The 13,780-nt window shown below is 35.9% G+C and overlaps 1 protein-coding gene across 1 annotated transcript in view; it reads right to left on the minus strand.

Annotated features, from left to right (window-relative positions):
- Positions 1-3,123: 3,123 nt before the first annotated feature.
- The window catches only part of FSIP2 (fibrous sheath interacting protein 2), a 72,028-nt gene continuing 61,371 nt past the window's right edge, over positions 3,124-13,780 (minus strand). Inside the window, exons 17-20 of the mRNA XM_037044747.1 lie at positions 10,771-11,169; positions 9,566-9,666; positions 6,518-6,561; positions 3,124-3,260 (exon numbers count right to left, since the gene is read on the minus strand). Coding sequence (XP_036900642.1) covers positions 3,124-3,260; positions 6,518-6,561; positions 9,566-9,666; positions 10,771-11,169 — 681 coding nt within the window. The remainder of the gene's footprint in view (positions 3,261-6,517; positions 6,562-9,565; positions 9,667-10,770; positions 11,170-13,780) is intronic.

Genomic DNA, 13,780 nt, shown 5'->3' on the forward strand with positions numbered 1-13,780 from the left:
CTGAGTTTTTAATTGAGTTTATTGGGGTGACATTGGCCAGTAAAATTATATATGTTTCAGGTATACAATTCTATAATACATCATGTCTACATTGTATTTGTGTGTCCTTTTTGTTTTGTTTTCTATCTCCTCTTTTTGTTTCCTATTTCATTGTTGAAGTTCCACTGAAATCATTTATTCTTCCCCTAAGTTCATTAAGCAACCTTATAAACTTTGTCTTGAACTCTATATTTTGTTTATTGTTTGCCTCCATTCTGATTAGTTATTTTTCTGGTGTTTTGTCCTATTCTTTTCATTGGGACATCTTTCTTTGTCTCCCTGCTTTGGTTTCTATTTATTAGGTAGATCTGCTATGCCTCTCAGATGTAGCTTTGTGGCCTTGTGTAGTAGGTTTCCTGTGGGTCCCAGTGGCACAGTCTCCAAGTTTGCCTTAGCTGTGTGCTACCAGTTGTGTTCTTTGTGTGGGTTGTGTGTGCTCTCCTATTGTAGTTGAGCCTTTATTGCTGCTGGCATGGCAGAATGTGGGACTGACCCTCAGGCTGACTGGCTGTGAGGGCCAACCATGAAGACAGAGGATGAGCTATTGTGTGGGCACTGACCTGCTGTGGAGGCTGACCCTACTGAGTGGGATTCACTTTATTGAGGCTCTGGTACCTGCCAAATTTACCGTTAGGGTAGTGCTGTGGTGTAATCTGAGGCAGGCCATGAAGTGTGTTGGTTCTGGGACCTCTTGGGAGGAGCTCTGGTGTAGGCCAACTGTTGCTTGTATTTTTCCTGGGGTCCCCTGGTAGGAGCTACACAGTGATCTGCATGTGGTAGCTGCTTGTTTTGGACTTGCAAGTGCCTGGGAATGATTACATTGTGAACCCAGTCTGGCTGCCACACTTAGCAAGAGTTATGGGGCACGATAAAGCCAGCTGCTGCTTGTATGAAATTTGTGGACCTTTGAGAGATTTAGGAAAGTCTGCAGCATGGACCCAGGCTGGTTGTGTTGATTAGCCTCTGAAAGATCTTAGGCTGGCATATGGATTGGGTGTGTCAGGGTATCACAGCATCACTGGGGAGGTGAGAGTGAGAATGATGTTGGCCAAATTTGGTGCCTGCCTATGCCTGCTGTGTGGAGGAGGGATCATCAGAGAAACAATGCTGCCTGCTGAGACTTTAGTCCCAGAGAGAGCTGGCCCATGACCCCTTGTCCTATGAAGCCAGACAATTAATTTTTTCCCCATACTGTCCTGGCATGTTCATGGTGTCTTTTAAGTTGCTGTTCATTTTCTGGAGCTTAGGGCACATGGTTGTGAGTGAGTTTGTACTTGAGCCTTTTAAGAGGATGCCTGAGTCTCCAGTGGCCCTCCATCACACTAGATGCAATTCCCACTGATTTTATAGCCAGATATTGTGGGGACTGTTGTTCCCAGTACTGGAGCTCAAGACTAGGGAGCCCAGTCTGGGGCTGGAGCCCTTTGTTTCTCAGGGGACACATCTGCAGCCAAGATATCCCTCCTGATCCTTACCTGCAGCATGTATGTATGGAACCAATCTGTTTTGCATCTCTAACCCTCCTACAAGTCTTGATGTAGCTTCTTAAAGAAGAAACCTTAGTTACTAACTATATCCTTAGTTGGAGGAGTTCTGTTCAGCTAGTCTTCGGGTAGTCTTGAGGGTGATTGTTCTATAATTTAGTTGCAGTTTGGAAGTTTTCCTGAGAGGAGATAAGCACAGTGTTTACTATTCCCTTTTGACAAGTCCTCCTGGAAATAGTTTTAAACTGGACTGGCAGTGTTTTCTCATCAACTGTCATTTTTGAAAAGGTCTCTGTATATAGGTTACACAATTTTGTATGACCTTCAAGATTAAATAATTTGTGATATTATTATGAATTGACTAAGTTTCTAATTGAATGACTGCATTATCACTGGAATGTAAAAATTCTACTGTATCATCCCATCTTTTTCTCTGGAGCTCCCAGTCATGCCCTCACTGACTAATTTTATTACAGGAAATCGAATTTGGTAAAACAAAATTTTCTCTGATGCTTCTGCTTTTAGCAAAGGCTACTGTCAAGAAAATTTTAGATTAAAAAGAAGATATCCCACTTCTTAAAATGCATGAGTCAGCATTAGGGCTGATACTGATGATGATGAACGTTCTTTGCTGTTTGGTCCACCTCTTTGGATCTTTTAAACAAAATCCTTAGATTCCAGGGGCAAATATTCAGGAGTTGGATTCATATCACAAAGTATCGGGCTAACTAATTCAGAAAAATTACTTTTACCACTGTTCTAGATATCCACTTGTTAAATTTTCTTCTTTACTTTTTGTTACTTTTTACAAACAGATGATACTTGATATCTATTTTCGTGTTAAAATACTTACTTAAAGGTTTGATGAATTTATCAAACAATTATTTATTTATAGATTTTATTTTCTCTACAAAGGTGTTATGTTTTTACTGACCAATGATTTATTTATAGATGCTATTTTATTTACAAAGCTATGTCTGAAAATAGTTTTGTTTTTTTTTTGTTTTTCTTTTTTAGTTATGGGGATCATTTAATGCATATCTAGTATTTTATACACAGTAATTATTTACTTCTATATGGTGCTTTATCCATACTTAGATCTTTTGCTTGGGAGGTATATCATAAAATGATGAAATTTTATCTTCTGCTAGGATAAACTGATTTCTTCTATCTGGTGTAAGTACTTTTATTTGAACATCCAAATATACACAGTGAACTGTAGCTGTGTCATAGAACCAATCTTGAGTTTCATCTCAATTTGCTAACTATTTTGGTAAAAGTACCTCTAAAAATTTAACAGAAAAAAATTCAAGTTCATTTTCTGGTGGTAACTGAGGGCTGACTAGTATACTAGGTACATTTTTTGTCTCTTTATCCTCATGGTACACAGGTAATGCTAACACACAGCATCTTCTCAAACCAAAATGAGTATTAAAAACATTTACCAAACCCTTCTCTTACACAGGCCTCTATTTTACTTTTTTTGTCCTTAAGTTTTTGCTCAATATAATATAAATCATCTACAGGATACTAAGTTATGCTTTAAAAATTATTTTATTTTTCTAAGGGAAATAAGCATTGTATATCAAGTACAAAAGCTTTAATGTTTGTCCTGGTGAGGTGGTGATGAAGATTTGGAAATGCCAGTGTTAGATCGAGAAAACACCTTTGACAGAGCTGAAGATACCTTTGCCAGCATATTAGATCTTTGTTTGGAAACACTGGCCTTGGGAGTTCCTGTGGATAAAGCAAATCAGTAATATGCATGTTTATTAGGTATTTTAGTACTACAATCATACTACAGCACTGGTTTTGTAAAATTTAGAAATTGACACAAAAAATACTTCATGGGTTTAAAATCATTTGCAAAGATTATTTTCCTGTGAAGGAAACAGGAAGAATGGTATCTCCATATATCCAAAGATATTGAATATTGATGAGGTTGAACAACTTGCCTAAGGTTACTCAAGTGGAAAGTGGCCAAGGTCAGGGGACAAGGTCCAGCCTTCTCATTCTCAGTGTATCATTATACCTTTTGCACTCTGAGGCTTCTGTAGTCAGATATGCAAAAATTGCTTTTCATTGTCTAGCAGAAAACTCTCTGAAGAAGCCTGATGAACTAGACTCATATGGAGAACTAGGTTTCAATTCTATACAAGGCAGGCGTCTATTTCAGAGTGGCGAAGGGAAAGCAGAAGTGTATGTATTAAGATACCTCAAACAGTATGCGAACAGAATGAAGTAGAGATATCTAAAACACTGCTTCTCATTGTGTGTATAATAGAGTGATTTGTGGAAATTGAAAAATAGTATGAATCCTTGGATCACAAATCACCAATTGAAAGGAAACCCCCGAGAGTGGGCAGATATTGATATTTAAAAATAAATGCACACCTAACTCCAATGTATGAGAATTAGAGTTGACAATTCCTAAAGCAAGAAGCAGATGCTACTGTGTGTCTCAGATGAATAAATACACTTAAGTTCTGCTGAGAACCCCTACTTTTCCATTTGATTCCAGCATATTTGCCATTACTTCTCGAAAATTTTTGTAATCATAGCTTTAAAATTTTTGCCTGAAAACTTCAACATCTTGGCAACATTGGAGATTGACATTTTTTGTCTATCTTAAAAGTTGTAGACATTGTCTTAGTTGTTTGAAAAATTGCAGAAAAAGTCTTGATAGTTGAGGATTTCATTCAGATTTAAATTATTTCAGATTTCATTGTATATTTTATAGAAAACTAAGAATGTATGTTTTCAACCCTGACCTCTCCATTGAGCTCTAGACTCAAGCATCCTATCGCTTATTAGACTGGCACCTCAACTTAAATGTCTAATAAGTACTTCAATTTTATCAGAGCTAAAACACAATTTTTGTGTCCCTCCCCTTAGTTACTTCCACAGTCTCTCCTATTGTACTAAATACATCCTCCCACTGCATGCTTGTTTTAGGCTCTTGAAAATACAGCTGTGATCTTCATGGAGTTTACCCTCTATAAGGAGGTAGCAACAAAATTGACAGCCAGATAATAACAAATGCCATAGAGAAAAACAAGCAATGAAGTGGAGTAGGTAGCACCATACTGGGAATGAGGTTCCAATTTCACAAAGTGAAGTCAAAGAAGACCTCACCAAGGAGGTGCCATCTGAGTCAAATTCTGAAGGTGAGGACTGAACAATGCAGCTACGGGAGGAAGAGCACTGCACAAGGATCAGCAAATGCAAGGGCTGCTGATGCCTGGGGTGTTTGAGGAGGAGCAAAGCAGCAAGTGAGGCCTGAGCAGAAGGAGTCAGAGAAGGAGCAAAAGAGGTGGTTAGAGAGGTGATAGAGGATTGGGGGGTAATGTTCAGATGATGTAGGGTTTTGCAAGTCATTACAGTTTCTTTGTGTTTTATCCCAGATAAGCTGGGAAGTACTTATTATCTAAAATTATCTTGTTGATGTTGCCCTTTGATACCCCGCCCCAAGTCGCAATGTAAATTCTATGAGAGCAAGGACTTTGTCAGGTTTATTCACACATGGGATGTAACACAGAGGAGATACTCAGTAACCTTTTGAATGAATGAATAAGTAAATGATTGACTTGGATAGCTGCAATACTACTAGTAAAGAATTAAAAATGACGATTGCAACAAACTAGGAAAAAACAAAACAAAATGAATGTATGGGTCTAGACTGGACTCTGTCTCTGACTCAAAGCAACCTTGGACAAGTCCTTTCCTCACCCTGAACTTGAGTTTCCTCATGCAAACAATTGAGGACATTGTATTAAGTAGTTGCTCTCTGACTCTAACAGCCTATGATTCCATAATAGAGGCATGATTATCAGTGATTATTGTGATACCTTCTGGTATCACATTATCCCCCAGTCCTCTATCACCTCCCTAACCACCTGTTTTGCTCCTTCTCTGACTCCTTCCGTTCAGGTCTCACTTGCTGCTTTGCTCCTCCTTAAACACCCCAGGCATCAGCAGCCCTTGCATTTGCTGATCCTTGTGCAGTGCTCTTCCTCCCATAGCTGCATTGTTCAGTCCTCACCTTCAGAATTTGACTCAAATGGCACCTCCTTGGTGAGGTCTTCTTCGACTTCACTTTGTGAAATTGTAATCTCATTCCCAGTATGGCGCTACCTACTCCACTTCATCGCTTGTTTTTCTCTACGGCATTTGTTATTACCTGTCTGTTACACACACATTGTGTGTTCATAGAATTCTAGCATACTTATTGGTGCTGCACTATGACCCATCTTAGTGAAAATGATTGCCACTTTGACCTTCTGTGAGAGAATATTGTTCTTGAGTGGATGTTTGAAAGAGCTAGGGTAAACCTGTGGTTTGAGTTTCAAGGAAACTTAACAGTAAACACAGTACCTTCTCTCTCATACATCCCATTGTAGTTAGAACCACATTGATCCTCTGAGGATTCAACAAATGGAAAACCAAAAGGTCCTCACAAGTTTTCTGAGTGACTACTAAGAGATTTTTTTAAAAAGTGAGGTCCATACTAGCCAGGTTGTAATGTCAGAAAATAAATTTAGCTCTGAAAGCCCTCCCCCACCCCCTTTTTAAGGCACATTTGTTGGGCACAAAGGTAGAGGCCATGGAGATGGAAGCACAAAGACAGGATAAACTTTCAAAAAATTGTTAAACCCTAGTGTCACGGATTCCAGCTCAGATAGAAACCATGGTCGACCCTGTTTTGTGTATATTTCTCACAGGAGCATGACAAATGTAAGTTCGTAATATCATACTATATTCATGATCAAAATCATTAATACAATCTTAATAGCAAATCAGACAAAGCAAATTATTTGGCTTATTCAAACATCTGAGTGATGTAGAAGTTAGATCACATTTCTAAGAGTAGTTAAAACTCACAGCCAATAACAGTAACACAGTATAAACTTTAGATTTGATAACTAAAAATATCAAAACAGTAAACAAAGTCCACTTTTGAATACTTTCTAATTAAGTTAAAAAATAAATCTGACCTTCTGATATATTATGTGTATCTGGAATACAATCTTCAGTCTCACTAAAACAAAAGAAAAAGAGCATTTCATTTTTTGTTCAGTTAATGAATAAAAGAATTACCAGTTAAACAAAAGAACAATCTGTCCGTCAATCTTCATATAGAAATAAACTTGGAATACTATATTGCTGAATTTCCAAATTAATAAATATGATATCTAAATTGACTTTTTTCACTTTAAGAATTTTGGTTAAATATACACAGCATAAAATTTAACATTGTCACCCTATCTTAAGTGTACAATTCTGTGCTTGAGTGCACTCACATTGTCGTGCAACTCTTACCATCATCCCTCTGCAGAATGTTTCATTTTCCCAAACTGATGCTCTGTACCCATGTGTTACTGATACCCCAGATTCCCCACTCTCCACCCCTCCAAACCACCATTCTGCTTTCTGATATGACTTCTCTAAGTATCTCATGTAAGTGGAATCATATAATATTTGTCCTTTTGTGGCTGATTTATTTCACTTAGTATGTCATCTTTAATGTTTGCACACGTTGAAGCATATCTCAGAATTTCCCTCATTTTTTAAGGCTGAATAACATACTTTGAATATATTAACACATTTTATTTACCATCATTTATTCATCCATCATGTTGCAGCTTCCATGATTTGTATTATGAATAATGTTGCTCAAACAGATACCTGTTTGAGTCTCTGTTCTCAATTGCTTTTGGTGTAACCCCAGAAGTGGAGTTGCTGGATCATATGGTAACTATACATGTAATTTTTTTGAGAAACTATCATACCGTTTTCCACAGTGATTGTATCATTTTAAATTCCCAACCGCAATGTAGGAGGGTTTAAATTTCTTCACATTCCTGATAATACATTATTTTCTGATTTTTAAAAGAGAACTATTTTAATCAATGTGAACAGCATCTCATAACAGTTTTGATTTGCATCTCCCTAATGATTAGTGATGTTGAGCATCTTTTTATGTGCTTATTTTCCATTTGTACATATTCTGTGGAGAAATAGCTATTCAAGTCCTTTGTCCAATTTCTAATTGGTGATTAGAAATAATTGGTGATATTTTTGTTGTTGATGGTGGTCATGAATTATAGGAATACTTTATATATTCTGGATATATCAGGTATATGAATTGCAAATATTTTCCCCATTTTATGGGTTGAATTTTCACTCTATCCTTTGAAGCACAAAATATTTTAATTTTGGTAAAGTCCAATTTATTTAATATTTTTTGTTCCTTGTACTTTTAGTGTTTTATCTATAAAATTATCACCAATTCCAATTGTGTATAGTTGTGTAGTTTCCCTAACAACATTTATTAAAAAGACTGTACTTTCCCTAATGAATTGTCTTACCATGTTTCTGTTTCGTTTAGGTTATCCAATTGTTGTCATAAAACTATTCATAGTACTTTCTTGTAATCCTTTTTATTTATATACACTGAGTTGTAATGGCCCTTCTTTCATCTATGATTTTAGGTATTCAAGTAGTCTCTCTCTCTTTTTAGACGATCTAGAAAAAAGTGCCAATTTTGTTGATCTCTTTAAAGAATCACCTCTTGACTTCACTTATTTTTCTCCATTGCCTTTCTAGTCTTTGTTTTGTTTATTTATGCTGTACTCTTTATTATTTTCTCTGCTAGTTTCTGAGTTTAGTTTTTCTTCTTCTAGTTATTTAAGGTATAAATTAGGTTATTGTTATGATTTTTTAATGAAGAAATTACTGCTGTAAATTGCACTTGCACAACTTTCGCTGCATCTCATACACTTTAGTACCACATTATTTTAATCTTCATTTGTCTTGAATATTTTTGACTCTCCCTGTGATTTCTTCTTTGACCCACTGGTTGTTTAAGAAGACATTGTTTAATTTCCATGTCTTTGTAAATTTTCCAGTTTTCCTTTTGCTATTGAATTCCAATTTTATTCCACTGTAATTAGAAAAGAGTTTGTGTGATTTCTAGGCATATATCCTCCTTGGGCTCCCAGTTGTTTTATCAGTCTGTGGTTTATTTTTTGTTTCTTTGAGCGAACAAGGGCCTTCAATTTTCTGCTCTTCTATCTTGCTCTAAATTGACTTTCATTTGGTATTTTCTGTGCCCTTGTCTTCGACATTGATATAAACAGTAGGGAGATACTTGCGTTACTAATCATGTATGTTTAAATAACCATTTTGCAGGAATAACAGGCAATAATGGTCCAGGAATAAATGTCCTCAAATAGTGTTAGTTTCAGAGTCAAGAAGAAACAATTCCTTTATGCTGCGTGGAATAAGAAATGTAATCAAGTATATTTTTCTCCATATATTTATTGTTTTCCCATAACAGAGAATGTTACCTCTTCCAGCTTATACAGTCTTATAAACTAAGAACAACTTTAGGCAAGTTTTAACTGTTCTAGATACAGTTATTAATTAGATGTCAAGTCTACAGTGTATTTTGCTCTCTGTCCTCCAAAAATTCCATGCTGTCCAGACTCTGCTTCTATAGTCATCTTAACTTGGATTGTCTTCTCCTCATACAAATGTTTCCCAAGCTTACATTCTCACATCAAACTCCATTGCTTTCTAGAATTTATTTTGGTATGCTCCAACTTACATGGACCCCTCTCTTCTTGGGATTCTTCTTACAAGCAGTTGTAGGACTGGAACACTTAGTTACTAAAGATATTTGAGCAGGACGCCTTTGGGCAAGTGGTGCAAATATGATTGTGACCCAATACTTATCTCCCAGATACAAACAAACAAACAAACAGACACAAATAAAACTGCACTAGCAAGTTCTTGTTCCAAGACACTGCTGGACTAGACAGAATGTATAGGCTGGGAGAATAAAAAGGGGGCATCAAATAGAAAGGCAAGGCCTTAGGAGGGATCTACAATGGGGTGGTATGGGAGGGAAGAATGAGGGATGAGTGGGAGTCTAGGACTAAACACTCGCTCAGTTACTATTTTACCAGGGAAACCGTCCTTCCTATAGGCATTGCTTTCATCTCAGATTTCTATTTTTGTATTGCTTTAATTTCATGTACCTGGCAGATGAAATCAGATCTTCTTGGTTGTATGAAGATGAACTCATAATTCTGTGGATGAGGTAATGTGTTGGTTCACTAGTAGTATTTTTTTCTTTTTCCTGAAAAAGTGAAAGCCAGGTATTACTGCACTCTAATCTACAATGTGAGAAAAGATGTGAGAGATTATTTAAAAGATACACGAACCCTATAATTATATTTAAAATATTTCTTTCCAATATAATTCTTTGGAATTGGCTCAGTGAAGATGATCTATTATTATAATATTGGAATTTGAATAGTTTTTCAAGACAAACCTAACACAATATTGAAGAACACAGTTTACCATTTCTTCACTTTACTAATATTTTAATAATATCTCACTGAGTTCAAAAACAAAAGGAACAGATATAACTGGTCAGTTCAGAAGATTATGTTTATAAATGCTGTATTCTCTTGAATGATTGCCCCTTTTAACATTATGTAGTGCCATTGTCTTTCATTACAGTCTTTGTTTTAGTGTCTGTTTTGTCTGATATGATTATAGATATAGAGCTTTTGTTTTCATTTCCATATAATATTTTTCTGTCCTTTTACATTCAGTCTGTGTGTGCCCTTACGGCTGTTAGTGAATCCCTTTTAAGCAGCATATGAGTCTTGTTTTTTTAACCAAGCAACTACTCTTTTGTGATTGGTAGATTGAGTCCATTTATATTTAAAGTAGTTATTGATAAGTATGTATTTATAGTCATTTACTGATTTTCTAGTGCTTTTATAGTTACTCTGGTTCTTTCTTCTTCTCTCTCTCTCTTGCCTTGCGGTTTGATGGTTTTGTTTACTGTTACGTTTTGAATCCTGCCTTATTTTCTTTTTTGTTTACTCTAGTTTTCTTGTGGTTACAGTGAGGTTTACATATACCATCATAAATATATAGCAGTCTAGGTTAAGCTGTTATCAACTTAAATTTAAACACATTCCAAAGCTTTATATTTATACTCCTCCCTTTTATTATTTGATGACACTTGATACTGCTTTCCCTCAATTGACTTTTATTGCTTAACCTATTATTTCTCTTAGTCTATAAATATTACCAGGCTAAGGAAAACACTGGAACCATTTTAGTATTTTTTTTCTGCCTAATTCAAGTATATTTTTGGACCGAATTTCTGAAGATCTCTATTCTTTCCATTTACATCTGGTCACCGATCGTCATGTTTCTCACTCACCTCCTGCTGTGGCTTTTTCTCCATAGAAGACTCTGTTACGGCCATGGTTGTTGAGCAGGGGGGCATATCTAGCTCAGCAACAGGTCTGTTAACTTCTCTCTCCTTCTGTTCTTTTAGAGGATCTGAGGTTTCTTCAGTGCTCACAATATTTGTTTCTGTGGTTTCTTTCACTTGATTTTCAAGTTGTTCTCCTGAGAGTTTTTCTTGAGTAACCTCTTTTAAAACAACTTCATATTCATCAGATGTTAGTTCCTCTTTCATGTTACTTTCTGCATCATCTTCAATATTATGAGCTACTAATCGGATGAGAAGATCTTTTTTGTTCTGAACATCTTTTAAAAGCTCCACCCTGGTGATATCTGGCTTCCTTATATTCTGAAATGAATTTCTGCAAACAATCTGAAATTGAAATTATGGTGATCAATCCCTCAATCACTTTTCTTATGGTTCTATTGTGATAAAGCTATGTTAATATGATTTCTATTTTCAACTAGGTAATACTATATTCACATACCACTCACTTATAGTTAGCAATGTTTTAAGAAGATACAAATGAAGCCTATAAGAAAAATTATAAAAATATTTGTCTATCATTTTTTACACTTAGATCATATTAATCCACTATAATTTATTTCAAAGTGTAGAAGGTCTAGCACAGCTCCTTTTTTCTTAAACTTTATATATTTTGTTCCATCATAATTTACATTTTGTACATTTACATCTAAAGTTTTATTGCAGAAGTAGACATGATAATCCACTTTTCTAAAATTCTAGATAAGAAATTATAGAGGAATCTAATATTTTAAAAATAAAATCTAGTTGTTATCTAATCTTGATTTTTTGAAATACAAAAAAAACCCAAAATTGTGAGGTTTTTTATTTCTTCATTCATCTCCTTCTAATTCTGATCCTTTGGATATAATCTCACCTCCCTAATCAAATCTCATTTTCCATTTTCAATGACTAAGATAGTTCAAAGACAACCATAATTCAAAAATAGAATTTCTCCACTCTTGTAGCTTTTGATGATGTCACAAAACCTCCAAACTAACTTAGTTAATAACCGTAGACCTCAACATGTCTTTGTAACACGGTAAACCAGTTTTTGGAAAATGGTGCCCTAAAATAATACATTCTGCTGAAACAAACTGTAGAAACTTCCTCCTTAAAAAATTAAAACAATCAAGTTTGATTTTCTGTGTCAGTGAAGGAAACCAGTGGTTTAGAAAGTCTAAAATCATTCTATATGGCTTTGAAATTCATTACTATATATGCTCTTTCAATTTTTAACTAACCATTATTTAAATAGCTCATTTTTGTTGTAATTTTTCCCCATTCATCCCCCAAATACCCTCTTCCATACCCATAGTGCATATGCCTTGTGTGCTGGGAATTTATGGTATCTCAAAAAAGATAATAAAGTGTTGAGGAGAAGCCAACATGTGTCTGGGTTCTCTGATATAATTTACTGCTTTTTTATCACTTGTCTTCCTCTATACTGCAGATAGACAGTATTGGTACCCACATCGATACAAATCACATATTTAACAGAGTGTGCTACAAGGGGGTGGCCCTCCAAAAAACCAGAATTGATTTATTAAAAAATTATATATGTATTCTCACATGTTTAAACTTCAGTCACCTTCAAAGTACTCTCCATTTGATGCAATACATCTATTGGATCAATACAACTTTTTTTCCACTGCTCAAAATGCCTTTTGAACTCTTTGATTTTGATGCCTTTCAGCGTTTCTGTTTTTTGTTTCACCTCTTCTACATTGGCAACATGTTTCTCTTTGAGAACTTTTTTCATCCAAGAGAAAAAAAAAATGTTGCTCTGGGCAAGATCAGGTGAATTAGGGAGGGTGGGACACAAGGGTCATGCTATTTTTGGTCAAAAACTGCCCAGCACTCAGCACGGTGTGAGTAGGTGAGCTGTAAATCACCCATCAAAAAGTGGACGAGCATGTTGAAAGAGTCTTCAAAAAAATTCACTGAAGCTGAATGCAGCCTCTCACAACACCAGCTGGCACACTGATACAGATGGGTTTCTAGAACATTCACCTAGCAGGGAAACCTTTACTACAAGGGGCCCACCCTCTAGAAGATAATTCCATTGGGGGGTCTCCCCTATATCTCTGCTTCTTTGCTTTTTTTATTCTTAGGATGACTTTTCTTTCCCTTAAGAGGACAGGGTGACTATTTGATTAAAATATTTCCTCCCTGCTTTCTGGGGTCTATGAATGAATCAAGCAAAGAGAGCTAGTAACAAGTGTAAAATTTGTGACAGAAAACTCACAGGTAACTAAAATGTTATTTAGAGTAGTCATTCTACAGCCTGTTCAGACAAATTTTACTCCTGAGAGATTATTTAGAAATAAATGAAGACTACCAAGTAATACGCTAATATGATGAAGAGAACTCATAAGGAATAGCAAATTTTTGAGCTGATAAGGACTGTCATCTAGTCCAAAAAGTTTAGGACAAAAGAGATGAAATTACTGTCTCAGTGTCTGGGTATGAAAATGTAAGGCATTCGTTAACATACTTGTATTTACCAGCCCTGAGACTTAGTTCAGTGGGCTGCAGGGAAGTGCTAGAGAAAATTCACTTCAAGATTATGCTCCCAGGAGAATGATCCCAAATTTTATTCTCCCTTTCCAGGACACAGAGTACAAACATAAACACACTTAGAACTCCTATGAATAAACACCTTTAGTACAAAGGGCTTTGATAAACATCAAAAAGCATAGTGGATCAGTGTCACTCCTTTGTCCAGAAAATCCCTTTGTCCTCGGTGTTTCCGGGGACAAGGACAGTTTCCTTGTAACAAGGACATCATTTTGACATTTTAAAGTCCTGATCAGTTTAATATATCTGGGGCTTAGGCAGAGTTAGATCTATGGTAACAGGGAATGGGTTCATGAAAACATCAGTGCTAGGGCTGCTGGACCTAGAACAGGGATAAAAGAGGAAGAAACTGGGTCCTTTGTTGGAGTATAGAAGAAAG

Source organism: Sturnira hondurensis, unplaced genomic scaffold, assembly GCF_014824575.4.
Source record: "Sturnira hondurensis isolate 20B ecotype Veracruz unplaced genomic scaffold, ASM1482457v3 Scaffold0004136, whole genome shotgun sequence".
Taxonomy (NCBI): Eukaryota; Metazoa; Chordata; class Mammalia; order Chiroptera; family Phyllostomidae; genus Sturnira; species Sturnira hondurensis.